At 42.1% G+C, this 27792-nt stretch overlaps 1 protein-coding gene across 1 annotated transcript; it reads right to left on the bottom strand.

Annotated features, from left to right (window-relative positions):
• Positions 1 to 27792, bottom strand: SRSF10 (serine and arginine rich splicing factor 10). The gene is made up of 6 exons (XM_086951366.1): positions 27617 to 27792; positions 25394 to 25500; positions 13362 to 13463; positions 11174 to 11342; positions 2193 to 2243; positions 1 to 1769 (listed from the first exon to the last, which is right to left on the bottom strand). The coding sequence occupies exons 1-6, from the start codon at positions 27679 to 27681 to the stop codon at positions 1544 to 1546; spliced, it is 720 nt and encodes a 239-aa protein (XP_086807492.1). The 5' UTR covers positions 27682 to 27792; the 3' UTR covers positions 1 to 1543.

Here is a 27792-nt window from a genome sequence, read left to right on the forward strand (position 1 = left end):
GATCTTTTATTTCTTTATTACAGATGGTTTGCTAAATTACAGCTGGCAGAAAATTAGTTCAGTGGGGCTAGTTCTTTTTTTAATAAAAATGCTGTTCTTAAAGATAAGTACACAAGATGATTACACACGTTTGTTAAAAAGAACATATAAAAATATTTTTATACAAGCTTTTCTAAGAAAAAAGGATTTCTCCCACAACTTTGATAGATCCGCACACTGCCATTTTTAAATACAGCACATTAAACCATTCATCAATACAGCAAGAAACATACTAAATGAAAGAAACGTGTTGATAAATTGCTGCCAACAAGAAACATAACATTAACAGACAACAGAAAAGGCTCAAATGTGCAAGATTGTTAACCGTGAAAAACTCCTTCGCACTCATTTAAAAACCTTTACATTGTTTTAGGCGAGGTCATTTAAAAAAACAAAAACTAGGTTCTAGGGCAGGGTTTCAAATTGTGACGTGGACTACTAGAAAGGGTAACGCATACACTAAAATACAATAGATGAAAGACAAGCTCTCATCTGTAACCAGTTTAAACTAAATTTGAAGGGAATGTATGAAGGAAAAGGTTTACAAAGCCACAAACAAAACATGAAATCTGTGTAACAAGAAACTTGGACATTCTGCATTTTCCTTCAAACATTTTTCCAGGGATAACAAATTACCCATTTTCCTTCTACAAATATGCACCTTTTCACTATTACTATTCTCAGCATATGGTCAACAAATTTAATAGTTATAAAACACTGTGGGGAGGCATTTTTCTTTGCCTCCAATTAAAACGGAAAGGAACCAAATGTTTGAGATCACTAACAGGTAAGCTTTCAGCCTATGTTGCTAGACAAACTACAGTGAAACATCAAGCTAAACAGGACAATTTGCCTTACAAAGTATGAATTTATGAAAGTCCCTCTACATTTTAATTGAACAAAAAAACCACAAAGGTTTTAACAAACAAATATTTAAACAAATCAGATTTTCTACTTTCAGTCACATGGACTAGTGGCTCGCCACTCCCCCCCCCCCCCCCCCTTTCCCACGCGCTCAATTGTCAACAGCACAAGTTACATTTCCAAGGTTTTTTTTTTTCCAACAGTGTAACACTTCAGAAAAACATTCTTGCTAAATATACCCATTTATGGCACCAATATTATACAGCTGAGTATCAAACCATTAACACTGTTTCAGTAACCAGTCTTCACTGAAGAGTGGTCATGTGGACATGACATGGGGAATACATAATGTGTAAACAAAGTTATTATCAGATTTGCAGATGTTTTAACGCAGTATTTAACACCTACAAATTGGATTATTCCACGATGTCATACCTACAACTAGTTGAAGCAAATATATGTGAAAAGACAGATTTAAAAAGAAAAAAAAGTGCCACTTTACTGGATGACCACTGCATTAAATGAACAAATGTAATTTTTAGTGGCCTGCCATTTGGTTACTGTGTGGACAGGACAGCGTAATGGGATGTGAACAGGTTATGCATGAAAACACTCATTGGCCTCAAAATCTGAGCTTGGTCTAGGACCTAGATCTGGACTGTGACCGAGAACGCGATTTAGATCTGTGTGGTCCTTTTTTTCTTCCATCTCGCTCATATCGTGAGCTCGACTTGTGACTTCTTGTACCGGTTTTAGACTTTGAGTGAGATCGAGAACGCGATTTAATTTTCATTGCCTTTTTTGATGGCGATCTGGACTGAGACCTTGAATTAGACCTGGAAAAAGATCGGTTTCGACGGTTGAATCTGCAAGTTAAGCAATAACAAATTAAGCTTTGATAAGCATGGTTGTGAACATAATCTCTCTCCTTAATGCAATAAATGTACATATAAAGTTAGTGACTAACCAGCTCCGAACTAAGGAATAATTTTAGCACTTCAATTTCAGTGGTCACTTTATCCCTTCCTCTTTCAGCACTTAGAGAGGTGTGTTTAGCTAGATCTAAGAGAATCCCAATATCAGGCGTTACATTACTCAATGTGAGTAACCACACTCCATCTGCCCCTCCAACCATTCAATAAGTATGGCCAAAATGCTCTGCAATGTTCTCCCACACTTCCAACTCTGCCTGCTTTTCCATAAAATAGTACAAAGTACAACCTCGGACCCGTACTAATCTAAATTTTCAAATGGATACTTGTAGTACCTTTACCAAGGACAGAACCTACCTGCCATGGTCTGAATGTGTTCTGCTACGCCTTGATGGTCTTTCAGGACGGCTAGAGTGGGGAAAAAAAGAGAAGTCAGTCATAAAAACAACCTGCTTGCTATTTTTCACTGACTGCAACACTAAAAACTGCAGTGACTAACTGGTTACTGCAATGCCCTTTGTAACACATTCAATTAATACCAAGCATAGTTTTATTGATCTAAAACACTGATAGAAAAAAACTCTGATTTTACTGGGGTGCAGCAATTTCATATGGCACTGGAATGATTATGTAGAAATAACTAACATTTTTTTGATGCAACCTCCAGTATCAAAAACGATTTTATTTTGACTAAAACATGGCCACCTTGAACACGCTACTATTCCACAACTGGGTGCTACAAATCAATATCACAACCCACCCATGACTTGCTTTAGCATTTTACCAACACGATAAGGAGATGAAAACCTGCACTAGACAGTAGAAGAATCAAATTGGGTGTAAAGGCAGCAAACTCTACAAAAAAAGAAAGAAATTAGGTGCTGGAAATGGGGGTGGGGGCAACATCAAAACAAGCACTGGCAAAGCCAACAGGTCTCACCTATGTAATGGCTATTAACGTAAGCAATGTTTTTAGCCATGTTGTACATCAGTGTAGCTGCTGTCCAGCATGCCTAAAAGTTAGCAGAGTGGAGTGTGGTAGGGAGAGTACAGTGAAAAAAGGGGCTTTATTGAAGTATTGGCGAATCGTGGACTAGAGGGGAGCAGAGTCAGAGCTTAGTGGCATGGAGTGGAGCCGTAGGTGGATTGGACTGGAATAGAGTGGAGTGCACTTATTGGAAGAGGGTTGGCTGGATTTGAGTGAACTGGATGGGGCAGAGTGAGGACTGGGTGGCAAGGGCATGGATTAGAGGAGTTTACAGCACAATTATGTATTAAAAACATGATTTCAAAACAATTGTCACTTTGCAATATTAAGAACAAGATAACGGTCATCTTTTGAGAACAGAGCCCATGAGCAAAAAGAGTGAGACGGAACTGCCAAACCTATTCAGAAGAACCTCAAGAACAGACAGGACTGTTTACTACCAAACTACGCCCCAAACCCCGGGTGAATATTAGTCTGCCAACTGGGGACATATATATTTTAGGAGAGGGAACCGGGGGAGGGGGGTGGGGCGTTGAGGAAAAAGGAACGAAAAACCCACATAAAACATTAACCCAAAGTAAACAAAACAAGCATTTGCAATCAATTGTAAATAACAATGCCTTTTATTTATGTGCATTTTGTACTTCCAGTAGCTACTTGCAAGTTTGCAAATTGAATACAAGGCATTGTTATTTACAATGCCGATAGCTAAAAATGTCACAAATGCAAGACCCTATTACATTGCAAATGCATGTTAGAACTTTTGCCCCTTTGTGACTGAAGCGTTATCCTGCAGATGTGAGGGGACTGTTGGAACTTGGCCTACTGTTCTCCTTAAGTTTATTGGTCTGTTCTGGATCTTCTAAGGTGGTGTTCTGCAAGGGGGTGTGAGACCTACAATGAGCGACAGCAGGCTGTCACAGCTCATTACATTCAGTTAGGACGTAACGATCTAGAAATAACTTTAGTGTGCATGGACTGAGTGACAGAAAATTAGTTTATCACAGCGCTGATGTTTGATTTGATGATTGCAGCCCTCTGCTGCCATCCAGTGACCAACCTTACAAATGCTTGCTTACACAAAACAAAAAAATGTTCTAACAGGCTGATATCCCTTGAGTAAAAGCCAGATTACAACCCTGGTACCCAGTTCGCCCAAATACTTGCGTAGACCAGTCTCATGGCTATGTTGCTTCATACTTAAAATAGTGTGACGTTACATTTTAAAACTTGCAGATGTAAACAGGGAGGTTAATTTGGACCTTGGGTAAAGAACTGCAGTACAAACAACATCTGACGGCAGCACTAGCATTAAGCTTATAGTAGGGGATTTAAAATCGATATGGACTGTCTAGTTGCTAAAATGGAGTCACTTATATGTAAAGGCAACCATGTTTATTCCAGACTTAATAGACTGCTAGTCTGAATGAGGCAGAATATTTCAAATTTAGACAAAGAAAGCAGAAGCAGTGCTATCTACAGACTACAGTACACGGAAGTGGTTGAGTTTTGTGAAGGAGCACAAAGAAAAAAGTGAGGACCCAGAGGCCTTTCCTAAAGTAAGGGTACTTGGAGGTAACTACACCTCCTACTGTGGAGAGAGAATTTGTGAGGCCCCGATTTGACTAAGGGCCTGAGGTTAAAAGGGTTTTGGGTCAACAAAGCCTATGGTGCACAAAATACAGGCTTTACTGGTGTAAACATACATTGTAACACTGTGCTGAAGGAACATTAAGCGCCATAAATGGATTTGCAAGTCCTGGTCCACATTGTGATTTTGAGTGAGGGGGCCCTAACTTCTTGAGCCTCATAAGGATATAGTACTGCAGATGCAAACTATTATTTCTTTAGTACCTCTGACAGGACACTGGCCTGACCAGACACTTTGGGTCACTGACAGCAAAATTCCCAGCAGACCTTGACATTAACATCAATAACGTAAGGCCGAGCAATAGATACACTGCTCACAATATTCAGGTTACAGAGAGCAGCGTTTAAAGGAAGGGGCGGGGCCAACATTAAGGTGAAAGCGCGGTATGGGGCACTTTCACTGTAAAATAAATAAACAGAAAGCGCGTTTCTGAAGCGCGGCTGCTAAAGTGAAAGCGGACCACGTTGCAAATTAATTAAATGAAGAAGCATAGCCACCTAGATGAAAGCAGATCGCAGAGTAAGATGAATAAATAAAGCAGTGCTGCCGGTAAAGTGAAAGCAGACCGTGCTGCAAGTTACAAACTAAATATGTAACAATGTAAAAGCGGGTTGCGGCGCTGCCTATTAAATAAAGCAGCGTTGCGGCATTGTTTGGGTGGAATAGGGTAGGACCATTAAAAAAAAAAAAATTGTGCTCACCCAGTAGATAAAGCAGATCGAGTAACTAGCCAATTAAAAAGGGCCTGTCATTATGGGCGGTAACAAATGCAGACAAGGAGGGACTAACAAGCCTATGTACGAATCAGAAGCCAGCATTTACGAAGGACAATGACAAGCCAATAAGAAATATGGGCAGGGCTTCCAGTGCATACCCTAATACAGCATTGCCTTGCAGAGCGAGAAGCCGCTAGGATCAACCTAAACAGAAAGAAATAGGGAAGGTGAAAAGGAAATCTAAAAAGGGTAGAGGATCATGCCTGGAAGGTATCCAAAATGATCTATACATAAAAGCGTGGTTATGTCATTCTAATTTGGAAGGAATTATTTCTCATTCCTCTACTAGAAGTATCATTCTATAGCCAAACAAATCTGCTACATGGCGCAAGTCGTATAGCCGCATTTCACTAGGTCTCGCCTAGCAGCGCACCGGTGCTGCTTGGAAAAAGACCTTTAGCCATCTACGCAGTTTGTGTCTGTTAGACCCGTCTGCTTCTGAGAGTTCCCTCACCACTTTGATTTCTTTTGTTCCCCTGTACCTCCCAAAATTTGTCGCTTTTCTTTGTCTACCAGGACCTATTGTGTGCCATTTCATGGGGCTAGATGTTCCTTGACGCCCAGTTGTTCACAAGGTTTTTGGCACCTATTTACAAGGCACCTGGCGAAACCTGTGACATTATAGACTGGGATTGGCAACCTGTATGATTGACCTCAAAATGGTGGCCGTCCCTTTTCCTCATGTGAGTGACTCCCCTTGGAGCCTCCATTAACCTTGACCTTTCAAGGTTTTGGCGCCCTTTTACTTGGTGCGCATTCCTGACAGGAATTACTTTATTTTCCTCAGGTACACAAAATGGCTGCTCTAGAACCCCAGTATGGTGGCTGTTAGGGTCCCAAATACCTCTCAGAAGTGCCATGTCATTGGCCTAGCCCAAAGAAGGTTCTAGAACCTACTGGCATGAGCCAGCACCTCAGGGCACTGGCTATATAAGGTTCAGCCCCTGGCGGCCATTTTGAGATGACCAGAAGACTAGATAGGATAATGATGTTCCAGATCTAGGTGAAGGAGATTCCAGACTTGACACCAGATTGACACCTGCCCTCTTGACCCCTGAGGCGGCTGGTAGCGTGGGCAGTAGAGCAAGCAAGGGTCACCGACGTGGATCCTGACTGGCGTTCCAGTCAGCTGTGTGTGCGGTGACCTCGCGCCTACAGCGCCTGCCCAGCGAGTGCCTAGTCACCCCCAAGAGACTGTGGCCGTTTTCGTGTGCCTTCCCCACCCCACGGTGGTGAATTACGACAGGCTTGCCGCGACCGCGAGCGTCTTCTGGGCCCCTTTTGTGACAGGCGGCTCCAGCGAGGAGCTCGGACGTCTCCGAGCTCCACCGGCGTAGAGTGCTTCCTGCGCAGACTAAGGTGAGGTGGTGCGCCGGGGCGGGGAAAGGCCGGCCTTCGTTGGGCGGGACTACTGTCTCTGCCCCTCCCCAGTGAATCGGCGGCTGTAGCTGTGGGCGGGAACCATCCCTGTTTGAGGAAGTCGGAGGGAGGTCCGTGGTGCCCCTGAGAACCAGTCGCTGGCGAGAGAAGTGCTGAATCCGACTGAATCGCTTTTCGACTGCAGCCGATGTGAGGTGGGCCCGTTTCTTCAGGTGGGAAGCGGTGATATAAAGTAACTGAACCAGCATTTATTTGACTGAGCGCGAAGATTGTTTGACCTCTTCGGCAGCCCCGTTCGTCAGTCTAAAGACTTTTAACTGGTGCCGCCTGAGTGCTAGCGGTGACAAAGCCCGTAGGCGCGCTTAGACCCCACCGGCATATAGAGATCTCAACCCGGTGGCAGCTGAGTGTAAATGAAGTGTTCACTGTGTTTCCTTGCCTTTCTAGATACACGCGCATATCCCCCGAGTGATTCTTAAATAGTCCCAACACACCTTTTGTGCCCAGAGAAGCCTGTATACATTATCAGTGAAGTCATCATAAACTGTAAGAGTAATCTTTCCATCCTGAAACGTATTGCAAGTTAATGTTCCTGAAGTATTTAATTGATGGCAGCGATACCAGAATGAACATGTTTGTTTATTTAAATGAACCAGTATTTATTCTGCTAAACAAAAAGTGATATTTATCCTATTTATGGATGATATTTATTCCTGAGCCTATTTATTGTATTTAACCTGGAATCGAAACCCAGCAAATTGTGGCCAAAAGAAATGTATATGTGCTTTCCTAATTGATCCCCATTCACAACAGAGAATTTTTACATAAAGGAATCGTATTTTTCTACAACAGTGGTGTGGTGTCCTTTTTGGTGGTTGTACAAGGAGATATTATTGGGTCATAGCCGGCTTAACACGACAGCCTTCACTTGCCTTAACACTTGAGCCAAGCTACCCCCTTTGTGCTGGGCTTGCCCATCGCAGGTCCAACAGTGTCCCAAAAACGTGCGTGTGTTGCATTGCCTTCAATGGCAACGCGTGCACGTTTGGCGATTCCCTTGCGGGAGCGAGCTTTGACAACATATGTTTGTAATTAACAAACACATGGTGCCCCTGGCTTGCTCCCGCAAGGGAAACGCTTTGTGTGCTCCCCTCAACCCTCCTACTTTTACCGCGAAGCGTGCGCTTGTTTGTGCAGGCAATCATTTCGATGTGTGTGCTCGATTGGGCTCAACAAAATCCTAGCTATCCCTTTCTGGACCAAATGAGTTCCCTGTCTTCTCTGCAGCGCCCAGACAAAGGCCTGCTCATTCCTGGGAGGTAGAGCCTGCTTGGACTTTAAAAGATTGCAAGTTAAACAGCGTCCCTGAGGACGGAGCAGCAAGTAGAGTTGGGCAGGCTTACAGGGCCCTGCACAAAATAATGCAGGACTATGGTTGCCTGTGAAAGGATGAAAATTCAAAAGTGCTACTGAAGCAGATTGTAAAAACCACCCGTTTCCACACTATATGCTAATGAGGCATTAGCGTGGAAAAGAATACGGCAACCACACATTTGGCCTAGAATTCGGCACAATTGCTTCACTGGTCAGAAACAAGCCAGCTCATAAAGGGCCTTCTCTCCTGATTCTCTCTTTGTGTGTTTTGTTTTATCTCCAGGGCTTTTGTGGCACTAGTTTTTCACAGCCTGATATGGTGTTCCCCGGTCAAGCTTGTTCGGCCCAGATCACAGCGCTCCTCCAGGCCACACATGCTGGCTAAAGCGCCTTTACTACATTTAGCTGTGAAAACAGGCAAGAATTTCCTCTTTTGGAGAAAAAACAAACAAAAAAAAACCACACGAAGCCCAGGGGCGTGAGGCCAAACAGAAATAGGCCACTGTCAGCAGGCAAAGATACCCGAGGCTGAGGCAGGTAATGTAAGCATGGGACTCTGTGATGGACGAAGTCAAAGTATTCGGCATCTTACCTGGCCTCGCTTCCGGCAACCTAGCAAGTATTCCTCGTGCCTGTGTGCGCCATCCCAGTTAGAGATATTAGGGGAGCGTGGAAGGGCGGCATTGTTAGAAAAAAAGTGCAAATGAATCGCTGGCCTTGTCACACTATCAGCGCAATCTCCAAACATGTACTTTGTGTCTCCTCTGGGGACAGTTGGAGGGGCCAGACAGCCCGGGCAGAGTTTATAAAACTACTTCATCGTTGTCGATTGGTTTGAGACAGGACTTACAATATGGAATTTTGGATTTTACTCTGGCTTCTTCATGCATGGAAATTTAACCTGCGGTACAAAAAGCTCCCGGTTAAAATGAATAAGAATAGACTGGAAAGTCCCTGATTTAGAGGGATACGGCGAGGGGACAATGTCAGCACATCTGCCAAACAAACACAGGCAAAGCCAATACTTATGCGAGATCTATTGACTTGGTAAGTGTTTCTGGACATGTTGCACAGCCGCACAAGATGCTGTGCAACATGGCTTAAAGTTAAGAGAAACAAGCATTGGCATAGCCAATAGATCTCGTTTTTGGGACCTTATACGTATTTAGTTATGCAGCACAATATCCTTGGTGCAACATCATCAACTGTTGCATTGCTAAACACTTATAAGGGCCCAAAGACGAGACCTATTGGCTATGCCAATGCTTGTTTTTAAATTGAGACAACAAAATGTTTTCCTGGATCCTAGTGAATATGCCGATTGAGGTTGTGGATACTTTGATTCAAGCTACTGAGCATTTTGACCTAGTCCATGGAGATTAGTAAATGTAGTGGATTGTGTTCCCTACAACATATTGCCTGTAGTTTGCATTCAAAATATTTCAAAAGAGTAATTTAACTTTCACAAAAGATTTCAAGAAACAGATTAAAGTAGAAGACATTTGCTCTATTTAGCTATTTATTCATTGCAGATTGAAATTGTCTCGAGCATTTTCCCATCTTTTATGTGTGAAAATCCCTTAAACTGCATTTTCCTTTCTTATCTCGTGATTTGTTTGGACCCAAGCAAGTGCAAATTCTGTTTGTTTAATTGGTAGCAGACAAAATGTTCTTTCAATTTTACTGTAAACACTCAAGCATGCAAATTCTGGTCAGTATTTCTATTTCCAGCTTTTAAAGAAGAGTTTGCCATGAAACATGGTCCGGCCATGGGAAGCGTCCTACGCCCTTGGATCTCATGCCCTCTGTACAGCAGGTCAGATACAGAATTACGATCCCTTTTATGATTTTTATCGAAATAAAGACTTTTGAATTGAATTGACCCCTTTAACTACAGGTTGTTTTGTATTTCTAATACTGGCACATTTTTCCTTTATTGTTGAAAACAGTAAATGTTCAACAGCTGGACACATCAAGGATTCGGACTTAAACCTCTAAAACGGAGGGCTGCTTGCTTTTCACATCGGAGTAAGTTAAATAAACAAAGCAGCGCAGCTGCTAAAGTGCAAGCGGACAGTGCTGCCAATACTTTTACAAAACTGCCCGTGAAATATGGAAAATGTGATTTTGGGCCCGGGGGAGGAGGGGGGTCAGGGGGCAAAGGGCTGTGAACACAATAGATATTTTCACCAATCAATTACCAACTTTTAGGAAACCAGGACCTCTTGTGGCCATCTTATGATGTCCACAATATTATTACATGATTAAGGAGCATTTACAGGGGAAATTTTCTGCATCTCTCAATATACTCGTCTCCTCTTCAGTTTACACTGTCACTCGACTGTAAACTCGCACACCTCAGGCTGATGGTCTGGCTCTTGAGAGAGTAGGTCTAGAGGAAATGGGCTGTTCATAACTAACTGCCCTAGATATTCAGGCATCTAGGAAGCCATCAAACTTGCACTCTTATTAAAAAATAAAAACACAACATTGGAAATCATTTCATAGGCGGCAAGTTTCTATAAATTTGGATAAATCCGCTGTGGATCCATTTAAGATTCTACAAATGGGTAGCTATTAATGCTTCTAAATTAAAAGCGGACTGTTCAAAGATCTCAATTGGTGGTTAAGACTTTAAAAAACATTTTGTTTGAAAAAGTTGCTGGTTTAAAACCAGTACCAACTTGGGATCTGTTGTTCTAAGGAGCCCACAGCAACATTCTTTTTGAACAAGCAGAATGAGCACGGCTTTCTGCTAAATAAACCTTAATGGTAGCAATCTCCTCAGCTAAAAATAAAAGGGAGTTAGGAGCACTGGTAACTTCCTTTCCATATTTTTAAAGTTTGCTCAGGTTGTGTCATCATAAGATTTAACTCGAAATTTGTCCCCAACGTACAATCTCGTTTTCATTTGAAACAAGAAATTGTTCTTTGTGTGTTTTCTGACTTGCCTTCAGGTATTCCCTCTTCCCTAGATGTAAAGACAGCTCTGATCATTGATCTAACTCATATAAAGGAATTTAGGTGTTCTGCCTCACTCATCTCCTTTGGGTCAATCAATAGTGTAAAAAGGCGACATCACAAAGGCGGGGCAGGCAATTTCTCAATTACCTGAGCCAGCTACTAATCAATGTCAACATCAAATTCAAGGGTAAGCAAATTCACTTACTATTTAGGACTGTAAGATCTTCTGTAGTTTTGCTCAAACGAGCGACTTCTGGACCGCCTCCTCTCATAACTTCTGCTCCTGGACCTCCGACTGTGTCTATCATAATCCTCATCGTAATTTGAGCCACCATATTCACTTCTTCCTTCCTTTGTTTTCATTTGATTTGGCGCTGAAGAAAAAACAAAATCCATGAAGGGCCAAAAGTCACCCCATTTTACATATCTCAGGGACAAACTAGCTACTTCGGATGTACATAGGCTACATCAACAACATCACAGTATTTACACATAATAACCCCCACACCTTCCTTCCTGTTTGGCCTAGCATTTCAGCTCTGCGTACTGTGTGCATTGTTCTTTCCCAGCACTAGTTTAGGTTTATACTAATGCAGCATGAAGGTATTATACACAATTTATACTGCACGTACTTTGTTGATGACAGTTTGCCGTATGATGCTATATACAGTCTTATGTTTTATTAGCCAGTTTATTTTGACACCATTTTGTGAAGCTATATTCCCATGACTGGTTGTCGCTACAGTCATGAACATTTATTCTAATTATTGGCTCTCAAATTGCATTACGAGAAGGAAAGAACCAATGGCTCCTCTTGTGACTAAAGACTGCTCTTGGGTTTCTCACAAAATTAGCCAATTTTGTGCTCTTTTGAAAGAAAACGGTTTAGTCTATGTCAATGAAATCGGTTTTCGATGTATTGCTTCTTCGAGTATAGTTCTTTTATTGGTGGGCTAGAAGGTTCTTTTAATGTGCATTAACATTCGTATTTACTATTGGTATAAAGTTATTATCTTTATGTATACTCTATAACCAATTAATTTCTACATTGCTGTACGATCATATTTGGGATACATTTAAAGATATAGATAAATATATATATTCTAGAGGGTAATGAATGATTATTTCTTCATTCTTGTTTGGTGATGGTCGATCTTTTTAATCTAATATTTTTCTTTTTTCCCCCTTTTGTATTTTCATATTATTGGGACAGTTTATTATCCACATTTTTTGGCTATGTGGACAAAAGTCACTTTTAATGTTATCTTTAAGCACATATTGGGGCTTGTTTCTTTTGAGGGTCCGTTTGTTCTAGACAATTTGGGCTATTTCCATTGTTGTATGCTTTTTCACGCTCTCGCCTTCATTACATGATATGTTTTTTTTATGCTTCTACAGCCCTGAGGAAGTCTTTGATAAGAAGAAACATGTGTTGGCTATGCTTGGACTGAATTTCAGATGGACATCCATTTCTTACTAATATACTCACCCAAAAATGATTTGTACGAGTTTTGCAAAAATGTGTATGTTAACCCTTTCGATGCTGATGACTAGCTCAGCTAGTCATCACCCACGGGTGGCGTGTGCTGATGACGAGCTGAGCTCGTCATGTAACCCGGCTTTTGAAAAAAAGCCGCACAGCGCAAAAATCGCCGCAGCAGCGATGCGGTTAAATAAAAGTGTTTTGAATACGCCTGGCCATAGAATGTGATAATTTCAATATTACTTGGCTCATGCTGTGCTCCAGGTTTGTGTTTGTTCTTTCCTGTTCGAGTGTGCAGATATTCAAAGAATGTATTTAGAGAATAAACCACGAGAGTTAATTAGCATAAGGGTTGATAGATGTCACAGACTAATGAAGCTAACTAAAAACTGACCCGTTCTCCTGAATCAATGGAGGCTGAATATTTAGATTTGGAAAAGGTTTCCACTGGACGGGTCCCATGCAACAAGTCACCCAGTTACCCCAAACAGACAAACATGTTATAACACGCATGTCAACTGCATCAGATTATAGCTCAACGGGCTGACTCAGATTTATAAACAAATAAAAAAAAAAACACGATCCGTTTTAGAACATTATTATACAAAGAATTATGAAGTCTAAAGATGTAGGAGTTGTGACGTGAGGCCATTTTCTCATGCCATAAAATCCAAATAATTCATCTCTTACTAGGGGCTACACCACATCGTAAAGGAAGATTTCTTGATGTGATCAGCGACGATAAACACTGCAGAGAAGATCAGGTAGTATCAGTTTGGTCTACGACCTCCAGGAAACCTCAAGTATGGGCCAGTTAGAAAAAAACACTATGTGATGGTTGGGAAAAAAACTTGTTCCTCTCAAATTAGTAACTAAAAAAAGATAAGAAAGAGTTCACTCATTCACTTACTCTTTCGATCACCCTGGGCAAACTGGATTTCGATTTGGCGACCACAAACCCACTTCTTGTCCAAATTATGTAGCGCATCCTCTGCATCACGGACATCTTCAAATGTGCCAACTGTTAAGGTACTTGGTGATTTTGGGAGTTGCACAAAAAGGCAAACAGTGTAGACTTTTTACCCCAAAAATAGTGCACAGGACTGATGTGAAGCAGGATATATAGACACACATCACAAACCTGGTATTTAGTCTCAAAAATACACATCACTACGCAAGACTTTGGATGGCAACTAACAGGTGCATCAATAGCTCAGAATATTGAAACATAATAGCTAACTGATGTATACTGGTTTCCATCAATCTACAATATGCGTCACAATTCTGTAGAGTTCCGGCATACTTCGAGCATCAATTATAGCTATATTAAACTGGAACATAACCTGCAGTGTTTTGTGTATTCAATTAGTTTACGGTTGAAAAAAAAAAAACAGTAACTAGGCATGTCTTTATCATAACATATGTTCCCACGTTGCTACGGCTATATGTGCATACTATCACTTGTGTGCATTCTCATACTTTCAAAATTGACAATTTTGCAGTGATCTTAGAACAAACAAAGTACTCACAAAGAACAGATGAAAGGGGGTGATGGTGTGCCAGAAAACCGCTCCTCTACAGTTCACATAATTTGGCACAGTAGCTTCACATTTTATTACTATCACTATCACTATACAGGACTAGTTAATAATGTAGAGGACCTAGTAGGTTCTCGTAAACATACAATTAAACCACCACTTTGTTTAATGGGAGAAAAAAGTATTAAGATGTAAGAATAAATAGCAAATGCTTTGCGCTCTTGGTCACCATCAAAGAACGTGTCCTTAAGATGTACGCATTCTGCATATCTCAATGAACCCGGTGCGGGTGGGTCTTCTGGGTTCTAGTACCTGTGCCTTACAGTAGATTCAAATTTTAGCAGCTGATGCCAGTCTGTTCTTGTATTAAAATGATTATACTCAGGCTCGGAAAATGACTTGCACTGGAAATTCTTAAAAGAGTGGCACAGAAGGCAATTAGCTCAAATGGGACACATGGGCACCATATGTACTGATCATGCAAAAAGAGTAACAGCAAGAACTCTTCCAAATGACAAAAAAATAGGAGTTTCATATGGATGCTTGCAAAACATACTGCAGACCTTTAGACGAAGCCCAATACAATGCCTCATTCATTGTTAACCAATAGGTCTTGCCTAGGCAAGATCTATTGGTTTTGGCAATGTTTTAGCAATGTTGGGACAGCGTTGCTGCGGTTGTACAACATGGCTGAAAAGGGTGCTGAACTACACAGCTAATAAAACACTGACAAAGCAATAAATCTTTTATAGGCCAGACCAGATGGCTTTGCCAATGCATGTTAAATAGGGTGTCAAACTCACGTCCATGCAGTTGGTAGGGTTGTTGTGAAAAAGATGAAGGGGCGGGCAGGGATGAGGGAGTCAAAGGACAATGTACATTCCAGTCCCCAACCCTCTTTACAAGATGAGTGTGTTACCTTTAAACCCTGCACAGAACCCAGCCAGCTGCGTTTACATAGAACAGACCTATATTGGCTTTGTTGATTCTGGTTCACGCTGATCTGGTCTCTCAGCTGGTTATTCTCACCAGAGCCAGTAGGGCTTGCTGATGTGTGTGTCTTGGATTTTATGGCAAGGCACGGAGGTCAATATTTCGCATTACATTTCTTATTGCCAACTCACAGCAGCAACACACAATATAAAAACTTTAGAACATTAGATAAAACATTCCAATGTCTATATATTCCAGAGAGAGGCAGCCATCTGCCTTCTTTTTTTTTTACAGCTCACAGTTGAGTTAAGTTAGCTCTTGTGTTGATTTAACTGTTTTGATGGAGTATAATTTAATATATATATATATATATATATATATATATATATATATATATATATATATATATATATATGAGAGAATTGATTTAAGAATGTTTGTATCAGTTGTTCAGTATTAAGTGTTTATATTGTGTTTAATTTTATATTTGATAGGATTAATAGAAAATTTTCTGTAGAAAAAAATGTATGATCAAATTAGTATTTAATTTATTAGATATAACGTTCTGCGTTTCTTATGAGCTCATTTCGTATTTTTATTAACTTGTATGCAAATGTAACATACCTAGCACGAGCATTGCTCAGCGCACGTAAAAAAGGTTTTAAATAACGGATGGTTTATAATGGGTGAACTTTAGCAGAAATAGTATTTGTATTGTTTTGAGGAGCATATAGTGTATATTGGGTAAATTTATCCTACCCCCCCCCCCCCCCACCGTTGCGCGCACTGCAAATGCATATTAAAAAAGCGCCCAGCTCGCGCTAAACTGTTCAATTCAATTGTTATAAGAATGTGGGGGGGGGGGGGGAGGAAAGCAGTACATAATTTTTTTTTATATTACCGCGTATATTGAGGGAATAGTTAAAGGTTATTTGGGAATAAAATTTATTATTTCAAGGATTAGTACAGTTAAGATTTGATGCTTCTGGGCCACCATAAATGCAGGTGATTATGCGGCGGCTATTTTAGATCTGATTTAGTTGTATTATTAATATTTTGCAGCAGCCATCTTTTGGATATGCAAAAGAGGCATTTTTCCGGTTTTCTCATGTAATTCTGAGGTAAAGCTTTGTGTAACAGTCATTTGGCGGTCGAGGAAGTTTGTTGAGTAAGGTGGTTTAATAGTTTGGTTTTGAAGGGATTATTCATTGGTGTGGTGTTTCTATAGGTGCAGTGCATTAAATGAAATTTTAGGTTAAGTTTGATTGTAAGGAGATTTAAGTGAAATGGCGGAATCAGATGGAAATGGTGATTCTTTGGACAATAAGGTTAAAGAGTGTTTGGATAAGGCAGTATCTGCTCTAGCTTCACAACTTGGAAAAAAGCTGAATGACTGCATGGACAATTATGAGGGCAGAGTTTCTAAGAAAAATATTAACGAGGAACAATACTGGCCTGTGGAGGAGGTTATGGATGGTTCCACTGCTAGTGGAAGTAGGATGAAAGTTGGAAAGTAAAGAAAAAACATGGCATCTGGAAAAGCGGGAAAAGAAAAAGGAGCCTTTATTAAGAGGGGCACAGGCATGAAAACTCAGGAGTGAAAGGAACAGGCTATAAAGGCCACAAAGAGGGATTACAGAGCTATAGTCTGAGATGAATCATCTAGCAGCGGAGACATTGTAATATGTTTTTCGGACTTTGATTCCTCAGAGGAGGAAGTTAAAAGCAAGAGATTTAAAAAAGGAGAATGATGGTTTGTTGGTTAAAGTAAAGGATCCTTTGGATGAACGCAAGTTCAATCCACACACTATCCAGCACCCACTTTCTCCTCAGTGGGTTCCGCAAAACATGTTGCACAGTACGTGGAGTACTGGATCAGGAAAGGGATGCAGAAGGGGGTTAGAACGAAGCTGAGGTCAGTGCCCTAGACCTTTGTTAGCTAATAAGGTTGTGTTCACCCCTAAATTGGATGCAAAGACGCTAACTTTTTAAAATAAAATAGGACCCTAGAAGGGGTCTTGATAGAGGGTTCAAGGGGTATCAAGATCGCCCCCTTAATGTATTTGGACCATTAACAAAGATTACTGATTTGTGAGAGGAAGCATATCTTCAGGAGTGTTGTTAATACAGAAGAATTGCGGCAATGAGTCCAAACGGCGGCGTGTCTGTTGGGCAATGCCTCTGTGTGCGTTGAAAGGAGGAAGAGTTTAATGATGAAGATAGACCCGAAGTTAGCGGAGTCGAGTCAATTAGCCAATGGTTCTCTCTTCGGAGAAGAGTTTATTAGAGAGATGGCTAGATATGAAGGGACTTTGAATTCATTACAGAAAGTCCAAAAGGATAGGAGGAAGGTTTTTGGATCGGCCGGAAGGATGAGTCGATTCCCCAGCCGAGGAATTGGAATTTCTCAAGACTCCTTAAGAAGTACCTACAAGTCTGGAGGTTTTCAGTCAGGGTACTATTCGCCAGGATTATTTTACCTGCAGAGACCGAGGTAGAAAAGGTCGTTATAGAGGTGAGAGAACAAGGTTTCAAGATATGTTTGGGAAAAGACCCTTCATCTATCTATTCAGGTAAAGGTGGGTAGCAGACTTGCTTTATTTTTAGACAGATGGATGGAAATCACCTCAGATCCTTGGGTTTCACAGACTGTTTCTGGATACAGGATCGACTTTGTTGCAATAACAGTTCAGATAAAAAAGAGCACCTTGTTTAAGATTCAGGAAAGAACAAGAGGAATTGTAAGTCAAGAGGTTGTAGAATTAGTGAAGAAAGAGGCAATAGAAAAAGCAGAAAGTTCACACATTGGCTTTGTATCAATCTTTTTTTGTCTGGAGAACAAGGACAAGAGTTTGAGGCCGGTGATAAATCTATGGGATTTGAACGAATTGGTAGAATACAACCATTTAAAGATTATTATTAAGGGGCATTTATAGAGCGCCTGGTTACGCAGAATGCGTGTCCCCGCGCTGAACTGAAGCACTCTGAAAGAGAAGTAGGGGAGGAGCCCACTTATTTTGAAAAGAGGTAAGTTTTTAATTTCCTCCGGAAACTAGATTCGGAGGGGTCCAGACGGAGATTGAGAGGTAAATTATTCCAGCTTTTTGCCGCCAGGTATCGGAAGGATCTTCCTCCCATACGGGCCTTTTTCACCCTAGGGACCTTAAGTAAGCCTCCATGCGAGGAGCGCAGTGCACGAGTTGGTGCATACCTTGTAATAAGGTTCTGGAGTGGTGCTGGCGCCTTCTTAGCGAGGATACGGTGGCAGGTACAGAGGGACTTAAATTCAACTCTGCTCCTCACTGGCAGCCAATGGAGTGACTGGAGGGCGGCCTTGGAGTTCGATCTTTTTGGGAGGTTTAAGATGAGGCGAGCTGCAGCATTCTGTAGCACCTGAAGTCGATTTATCACTTTACAGGTAGCTCCCAAATAGAGTAGGTTGCCAAAGTCCAAGCGTGAGGTGACTAGGGCGTGCACCAGCGTTCTGCGGGCGGCCGTAGGAAGGAGAATTAGGACTTTCCGCAGAGTTTTTAGAATGCTGAAGCAAATGCCCGTCACCCTGTTAATCTGTGGTCCGAAAGACAGGTCAGTATCTAGCCAGACCCCGAGATTTCTGACTTCTTTCCGAGGTGTGGGGGCCTCGTCTAGGCATGGTGGCCACCATGCCGACGTCCAGACAGATGGGCTGCCTCCCACCACGAGCACCTCGGTCTTGTTGCCATTTAATTTCAGGCAATTAGTGGACATCCAGGTTGCAAGATCTTGCATGCAAGCCCTGAAACTGTCCATAGCAAGACCGGGTGCACGCGAGAGGGAGACAACCAGCTGTGTGTCGTCGGCATAGGTAACAATTTGTAGTCCGTGTCCCACTACAATTGGAGCCACTGGGGAGACAGATTGAAAAGAGTTGGGCTCAGGGACGATCCCTGAGGAACGCCCTGACCCAATTCTATGTCTCGGGAATAGTGGTCCCCTTGACGGACCTGGAAACTTCTCCCCGTTAGGAAGGATTGGATCCATTGGAGTGCGGCTCCAGTTATACCTCCATCATTCAGACACTGTAGCAGGGTGGAGTGAGCTACAGTGTCGAATGCCGCACTCAGGTCCAATAGGATAAGGGCCATAGTGTGACCTTCATCTACCCCCTGCCGTAGGGATTCCACAGCCGTCAATAGTCCCGATTCCGTAGAATGGCGGGGGCGGAAGCCAAATTGGGTGTCATGGAGTAAGGCAGCTTTGTCTATGAAATCCATTAGTTGGAGATTGACCGTTTTTTCTGCTACCGTGGCCAGATATGGTAAAAGAGAGATGGGCCGCAAATTGTCTAATTTATCAAAGCTGATGGTAGGTTTTTTTCTGAGAGGAAGGACCACCGCTTTTTTCCATTCTTTAGGCACAGTCTTTGTCATAAAAGACACGTCCAATAGATGCCTAATGTAGGGCTCCAAGGCCCCCAGGCTGTCTTTTAGGCGTTTGGGAGTGGTAGGATCCCGTGGGGAACCTGATTTTACAGATCTGCAGATTTTTAGGAGAGTTTCTGTGGGTGGGGTAACAAAGTTGGTAAGGGTGGGTGAGTTTCCCCTATCCCTGGGTTTTTCTACAAACTCTATCCCATTCGTGGGTTGAGTTGGGAAAGCCGAGTAAATTCTTGATATTTTCTCGGCAAAGAAATCTGCGATTCTGTCACAAGACTCAGGCGAACAGTCATCAGGGACAGTGACGGATTTTCCACTAGAGAGAGTTTTGTAAAGCAGAAATAACTCCTTCGTAGAGTTACCAGCTTCGTTGATCTTAGTCGCATAGTGTGTGGTTTTCGCCTTTCTAATCAGTCCGTGGTAGACTCGCCTCTCTGACAGGTAGACCTCTCTAGTATCTTTAGAGAAAGCCCGACGCCATTGCCTTTCTGCTCTCTTCAATAAGGTTTTAGCATTTCGCAGTTCAGTACTGAACCAGGGTTTTTTGAGCACGATCACTGGGTTTAGTTTTGGATAGCGGGGCAGTAAGATCTAGTGCATTGTTAATGCGTTTGCAGAGATTGGAGTTAGCCGTGTCTGCATCATCCCCCCCTGGATCGCCTCCTTTTGTTAGTTCCTCACAGAACTTAGACTGGGAGAAGGAGGCCCATTTTCGCCTTAGATGGTACAGTGCAGTCGGATGTCGGGCTCTGCCTTCAGGAATTTGAATGGTAAACGGTACCAGGTGATGATCCGACCAGGGGATAGGGATGGGAGTCTTCGCTTCTACTTCCCCCCAGTTAACAAATATGGGATCTAGTAAGTTCCCTAACTGGTGGGTGGGCCCGCTTACAATTTGATTTAATTGTAAAGCTTCTAATGCTTGGCAGAGGTTTTTACTAGCGTTGTCGGACGGGTTATTGAAATGAAGGTTAAGGTCACCAAGTACCATGTAATTATTTTTGCATATCGAGGTCTCTATAATGCATTCAACCAGACTCTCCTCGAACCTAGCTGAGGGGCCGGGGGGTCTGTAGATTAACATTCCTTCCAGTTTATAGTTGTTATTCACTTTTATCGTGAAGCTCCCTGCCTCGCTGTCCAAGATAGGCACATGATTAAGCTGGCAGCGTAGACTTTCCTGTGCAACTATTGCAATGCCCCCTCCTCTGCCTATGGGTCTGTCCTGTCTGTATATCCCTCTGGGAGTGCCTCTAGGGCGTCAGGCGTGGATTCCTCATCCAGCCATGTTTCGGTTAGAAATGCCAGGTCCCAATGTGTTTCAGTGAGTAGATCGTATAGATCTAACTTGTGTTTGCGTAAAGAGCGGACATTAATCAGCCCGCATTGTAAGGTATTGTCCGTAGTGACCATACTCCTACCAGGATCATAGGAGAAGTGACAATGTTCGCAGCCTATGTTATCCTCTACTTTTAGTTTGTGCTTGCACAGCTCTGTAATGCTAGGGCAAAGCGCTAGCAGTTCTAACTTACTCCACCGTGTATGGTTCACACGAGGGACATGGGGTATAGCCCTAGACCGCGTACGATCGCGGACGGGCGCAGACGGGCTTGCCTTAGGCGCGCAAACGGCGCTCCCGCTGCGCTTGCGTGGGACACACATTTATGGAGAAAGAGGGTGGGCGTGGCCTCGCGTTTCCTAGCGATGGCGTCCGTGTGCCGATTCCCTTCCCAACAGCGCTAAAATCCGCTGAAAGTGGGTGTCTGCTTGGCAGGGGAAATAGTTGGAGTGGCTGGGGGTGAGTGCACAAGTTTAAAACATACAAATTAGTCACAGTTTTCAATTTTAAAAAGCGAGCGTAAGGACACCTCCGGCTTCCGCCTCAGAGGTCAATCAATTCAATGGCCGGCGCTTTTGCTCAGCGCTTACATAGAATGGGCGGTGGGCGTGGCCTATCGTGTGGGCGTGGCCTCGCGTTTCCTAGCGATGGCGTCCGTGTGCCGATTCCCTTCCCAACAGCGCTAAAATCCGCTGAAAGTGGGTGTCTGCTTGGCAGGGGAAATAGTTGGAGTGGCTGGGGGTGAGTGCACAAGTTTAAAACATACAAATTAGTCACAGTTTTCAATTTTAAAAAGCGAGCGTAAGGACACCTCCGGCTTCCGCCTCAGAGGTCAATCAAAAGATGGAAGGTATTCATATGCCGAGACATTTTGGATCCGAAAGAAGCTTATTTGACTGTTCCAGTATGTATGGAACAAAGATCTTTTGAAGTTTCAATGAAAAGGGACCATGTGGAGGTTCACATGCCTTCCCTTCGGTTTAACATCTTCCCTGTGGTGTTTCATGAAGGTAATGTGCCCAATAGCAGCTTGGGTACGTTTAAGAGGGATAAGGTTGATCATTTATTTGGACTTCAGGGTTGGGAGCTAGGTGTGGCTCATTGACTACAGGAGGAAAGTGGACAGGTCTGAGGAGAAAGATGCATATCAATTATCTGGAACTATTGGCAGGTTATTTTGCGGTAAAGAGTTTCGTAAGGGATCAGGTAAAATGTTGTGTTCTCTTAAAGATGGACAACATTTCGGCAGTAAGGTATGTAAACAAATTAGGGGGTCCTTGTTCAAAAGCATTAGCGGACTTAGCAAGGGAATTTTAGCATTTCTGTCTAAGCAGAAACATGGTTCTGGCTCAATACTTGCCGGGGGTAAACAATTCAATTGCGGATTGGAACTCAAGGCAAATTGTGGACTTCAGCTATTCGAGCTTAAAGAGGAAAATGTTCGAGTCTTGACAGGAGATGGGTCCTCTCTTGCTGGATCTTTTTGCGAACATAGTGAACATTCAAGTTTGAAGATTTTTCAGCTGGAGGTCGGACCCAGATGCAGAAGCGGTGGACATTTCTCCAGGTTTGGAACAGGACTAGGTACTGTTAATATTGGAAGGTCAGCTATTTCTGCAGGACATGATATAGTGGATAGCCTGCCTATCCGTTAGCATGAGGTTATAAGGTGACTATTGTGGAGTGTGAGACTTAAGGCTCCATCAGGAGCACGGTACTCTTCCCTTTGGGATGTAGATGTTATTTTGAGAGAGTTGATGAGTTAGAGTGAAAACTAGTTTGAGTCTCAGGAATCTCTTTGAAATCGGTCATGTTACTGTGTTTGATTTCTTTTAGGAGAGTTTCGGACTGTAAGGCTTTAGAGATTTCTGGGAGTAGGTTTGTTCCTCTATCACCAAAAGAACCAAAACGATATCCAAAACAATTTTCTACCCAAGTTTTGATGAATGTAAAAAACTTTGTGTTGTGAGATGTATACGTGAGCATGAGAGGAGGACTGAATGTCTAAGACATGGTGCTGATTTACAACTGATAATTTCTTTCAAACCTCCACACAAGGCAGTCCCCACTCCTACCATGGCTTTTTAGATTAAGGAGGTGATGGGTAAAGCAGGAATGGATTTAAATAAATTTGGCGCTTACTCCGCTAGAGTTGACGGCTTCAAAGGCATACATGTTGGGTTGGGGTTTAGTAGCTGCAGATTGGTCTTTGGATTCGGGTTTTGATAAATTTTACTTTAAACATGTGGATTGTCCAGTAGCGATTATGGCAATGAACATGCATAATATTGGCCTCTGTGCCTTGCCATAAAATTCATTTTTTCCAGTCAGTGTGGGTAGAAAAACATGCTTTAATTAAAGAAACAAAGGCAGATATTATCCCTCCCTGTTTTTCCCCCACCCTCTGATTGTTTTATTTTTTCAGGAGGATAGAACAAGAAGTAACGTTGGAAGAAGAAGGTTCTTTGGGTCATTGGATTTGAGTTTATGGTTTCGAGTTTTATGGTCTTAGTTCGAATTGTGGATCGTGTTCGCAGCATAAAGGAAGATGGCTGCCTCTCTCTGGAATATATAGACATTGGAAGCTTTTATCTAATGATCCAAGTTATTTTATATTGTGTGTTGCTGATGTGAGTTGGCAATAAAGAATGTAATGCATAATATCTGCCTTTGTGTATTTAATAAAATCATGATTTTCTACCCACCCTGACTGTGGAAAATCTGAATTACCATATATCCACTCAAGCCCCCTGGATACCAGTTCCTTTCGTGGGAACCTGTGGTTCTTGTGTTCTTCGCCGGCATCTTGGGTGCATCCCGCTAGTGCCTCTGCACTTACAACCCCCAGAATCTCTTTAGGGTACTTATCTTCTGGTGTGGCAAGACCTTAGTGATCCATCTATAACTCGATTACTCTGCTCACAAAGTATCATATATAAAAGCAGACGTCACAGCCTAAAACACACAGCCTCTTCACTTCTACAGCTCTTTGGGAGGAGTTTGTAGCTGACAGAAGTTGTTATGAGGGTATTTTTCGATCTGTAATATGTTAAAACAGAAAGGAACCTGGCCCAGAGAGAGAAGAGTGCCTTAAATAAAAAAAATTCCTAATTTGGCACACAATTCATTGAGAGATCGTCCTTTGAACTGTATCGCAAACATTTGCAAAGCCAAATGGTCTTGTCTATGTGAGAGCTATTGGCTTTGATAATGTATTTTAGTCATGTTTTATGGCTGTACAAATGCTATGCAGCAAAAATACAAGTTATGAAAAAAGCAACATGATGCAGCCAGTGCTGCTGCATCATACTGTTTTTTTTCTGGCAGAAGGGACAAGCAATGTGGGGGGAGGTGGTGGTCATGGGGAAAGAAACAACAGTGGGGGTGAGAAGCAACAAAGGAGCGACAGCCAAGCAACAGCACAGATGGGGGATGACTACAAACACAGGCATGCTGGAAGTAGAAGGAAAAAATAGCGCATGCAGGAGAAGAACACTCACAAAGAGAGGAAGCAATACTTGGGCCATGCACCAGGGGAGGTAGATCCACAAGAAGAGTCTATGGGGATGCAGTGGTGGAGTTTGTATGTGGGTGGGTGAAAAATCAGAGGAGTTGCACATAAAAATGTAACATTCATGCCCTGCAGTGAAGTACTGACGAACTTTGAAAGAGGGATACTCTCCAGACTAACATTCCAAACTCTGACAGATTCTGACATTTCACGAAACAGATTTTACTCCGTCCTCAACAAATTACATGAAATTAAAGCACAATACCAAATCGCTTTCAAAAGACTTTGTAAAAGTACTTTTTGCATCATGAAGATGAGGCCAATCATCAAATGGCACAAATATACTTAACAAACAACTGCTCACAAGTTTTTTTGCTACATCAACCCCAATCAAACGGAGTACTTACAAAAGATAGATCAATGATCTTGGCAATGTAGGATACATCTGGCATGACTTCTTTGTCTTGGCTATTCAACTCCATCTTGACCTTTAATTCTAAGTGCTTGTCAGAAGGACTTGTCATGATGTGCTTGCCCAATGGTTTACTCTTTTACTTTGACCAAAATCTTTTCCCCCTTGTGTAGATAAACCGAAGCTTTGTCTCCTATTACCGCTTGTCCTTCTTCCAGCTTTTCTTTACTTGTCTTTTCCCAATCTTTCCCTTCTCTTCCAGCCTGATCAATAAGAGGCCTTTGGCTTGTCTACTTGTGTTAATTGTTGAACTCTACTCTAAAGGTTCTTTCATGCTTTCTCTTTGGGATTCGCCTTTACTGTACAGCTTTAGAATCTCTGAGGTAACAACAGAGGACAGTAAAATTAGGGGACAGTTTAAAAACATGACTACAAATTGATTTCCAGCAAGTGATTGAAATTCTTTTTGATTTTTAAGCAGAAAGCAAAATCAACCACACGTATTTAAATAAGGTCGCGTAATTAAATCCACAATGTATGTGATTAAACATTTAGCTTCAATCACCCAATTGTTAAAAGTTAAAAATATTTAGATATTAGATTTAGTTATTAAAAATGCATTTTTGAATTGTAGAGATGAAATTAACAGGATGGCAAATATCACAATTCAACCTGAGACAAAGACAATAAACATGCATATGCACATTAAACGTGTTAGGTTGGTTACCTCTTACTCATACTTGTATTTCAAATTCGAAAAACCTCTCACCAATCAGCCATCTTGAAGAAAGGATATTGTACATACGCAAACCCTCTTGGGCGACGAGTGTAGAAATCAAGCGGAACATACACATCAACTATTGGCCCATAGCGGCCAAATTCACGACGCAAGTCTTCTGATCTGAAAAAGAACATTAAAGAACTATAATTTAACAGTGTTCTTTCACAGCAGCTCAACCTAGATGCAATAATGAAGTCCCATCTTAAAATGTTTGTTCACTAAAAAAAAAAACACAAAGCAACTGCTTCACAGATCTTGCCCTACAAGATATTACGTGAAGCATGGGTATTGTACACTGTCAATGTTTTGGATGGTAAGGACCACAAAACACTGATGTCAGAACGTACCCATTTCTAGGGTGCCTAAAAACTGGAGCCTTCGCAAAAAGTAGTACATAGGGCAGGGAGATACAATTTTGCTGTACCACAGATTTATTTAATGTTGCGCCAACTTCCATTCATGGCATTTTAAAATGAAGAAAAAAACTTTTCAAAAGAATATCTTATTGTGTTTAATATCAACGTACCCTTTTCAAATGCAAGCAAGAATCGAGGGTATTAAACATGCAAAAAGGCAAATATTCCAGAGATTAGTGTAAAATTGTCAGAGGCCATCTTTTTTCAGAATTGTCCTAATTTATTTAAAACCAGCGGAAGACTGCAAAAGATCTGCAAAACCAGCGGAAGAAAGCAGTAAGGCCCCGAGCAAGCACTGAGGCTCTTGCACCCCCTCATTTGCCCCAGTAAGACTGTGCTATCACATGGACTCTAACTGAAGTGCCAAGGCTGTTTTGTATATATTTTTTTTACGCAGACTATTTTTATGGAACATTTGGGGCTTCACAAACTTGCGCAAGGGCTCCCGATTATGACGACAAATCTAGGTCCCGGCCGTAGAGGAGGGAGGGGGGGCTTTTACCAAATACAAACCGAAGTTTTTGCTCTGGTCTCTACATGCCGATAGTTTTTACTGTAATGATTTTAGTAAAAATTGTGCAGCTAATAAAATTCAATACATTCATCCTAATTTATTTAGCACAATATGTAAAGCAAAATTAGGGCAAATGCCAGATTCAATTTAAGCATTTATATTTTTTTTATTTCGCCGAAATATTTAAAACACCGCTTTATTTTCAATATGTGTGGATTACGTTGGCTTTACAGTCAGGTGCCAACGTAATGGCATTACAACACAATGCCCAATCCTTTGCTAGTCGAAAATGGCAGAATACAATAATTTGCCAAACAATTTACATAAAAAAACAGCACACACTAACGTATAAGAAAGAAAGGAGTAGAGATTGATTTAAAGCTAGGAGAGGGCATCTTGACCTCAGTTCATCCGCCCACCCATGCAGTGGGGTGTTTGGTTTAAAAAGGGCGATAGCATAGTTTCTTGGGGAGGTTCACAGTACCCCCAATTAATTAATTCTGGGGAAAATACGATAAGCTTCATAAATTGCTGCAACTAGGTTTTTGATTACATCTGTCTGACTACCATTATACATTTGTCTAACGGTCACAGCTACTGCTCCAGACTAGACAACGGTTTGAAGCAAAGTCGCAAAAGAAACAGATAAAGCACTTCTCAACACAACACCCTAAGATTCATTACGGCACCCAAACACACCGTGGGCAAAGATGGAGGTACAAGGAAAGATACTGCAAAGTGTGCAGGGTCCAGGGACGTGATCAGAACAACGCTGATGTTCCAGTGCAAGCTAACCAATGCTGGGCACCAAAATTAATACATGAACTACAAACAAAGGCTGTTAAGTGTACTTTATGATGCACATTAACACCTATCGGCCGCCCTGGGTGACTCGAAAGCACTACATGGAATAGTAAATTTAATCCGATCAATCTCCCCAAGACAGGCTACCTGAGTACCTATGCAAACTACAGATGGATGCCTATTCTATTAACCCAAACTTGGTTACTTACAGTGAATATAGCAACAGCAAAAAAGGGGCGGGCTTACTGTGTGCCCAGTCGCCGCCGGCCTCGTGGCTGCGGTTTAGCCCGAATTCCTACAGAGGCGACCTAGTCCGGGACCCAGTTTGGTTTCCACGTAGAAAAAAATAAGAGCCTTGCGCACTTGTTTGCTATGGGATTTAACAATTCCTGCTGCCCTCTGTCCAGAGGCTTCATTGAACGCGACCACCACTCGCCGCGCGAAAAAACTTAAACAGAGAATAAAAACGATGGAATAAATCTATGGTTCTTATGGAACAAACCTGGTATCGTCCGCTACGTTCCTGACGAACAAAGAAGTGTTGGGGGGGCGCAGGTAGCGGGACATAGCGGCTAAAAACGGACAGCGGCCTCAGAAGCGTCTGTAACAGCGAAAACCAAACCGTCGGCGCGCGAGGTGTAGAAAAGGAGGACAGCTCTGCAGCTGCGCGAGACCACA

The sequence above is a fragment of the Lissotriton vulgaris genome, unplaced genomic scaffold (assembly GCF_964263255.1).
Source record: "Lissotriton vulgaris unplaced genomic scaffold, aLisVul1.2 SCAFFOLD_354, whole genome shotgun sequence".
Taxonomy (NCBI): Eukaryota; Metazoa; Chordata; class Amphibia; order Caudata; family Salamandridae; genus Lissotriton; species Lissotriton vulgaris.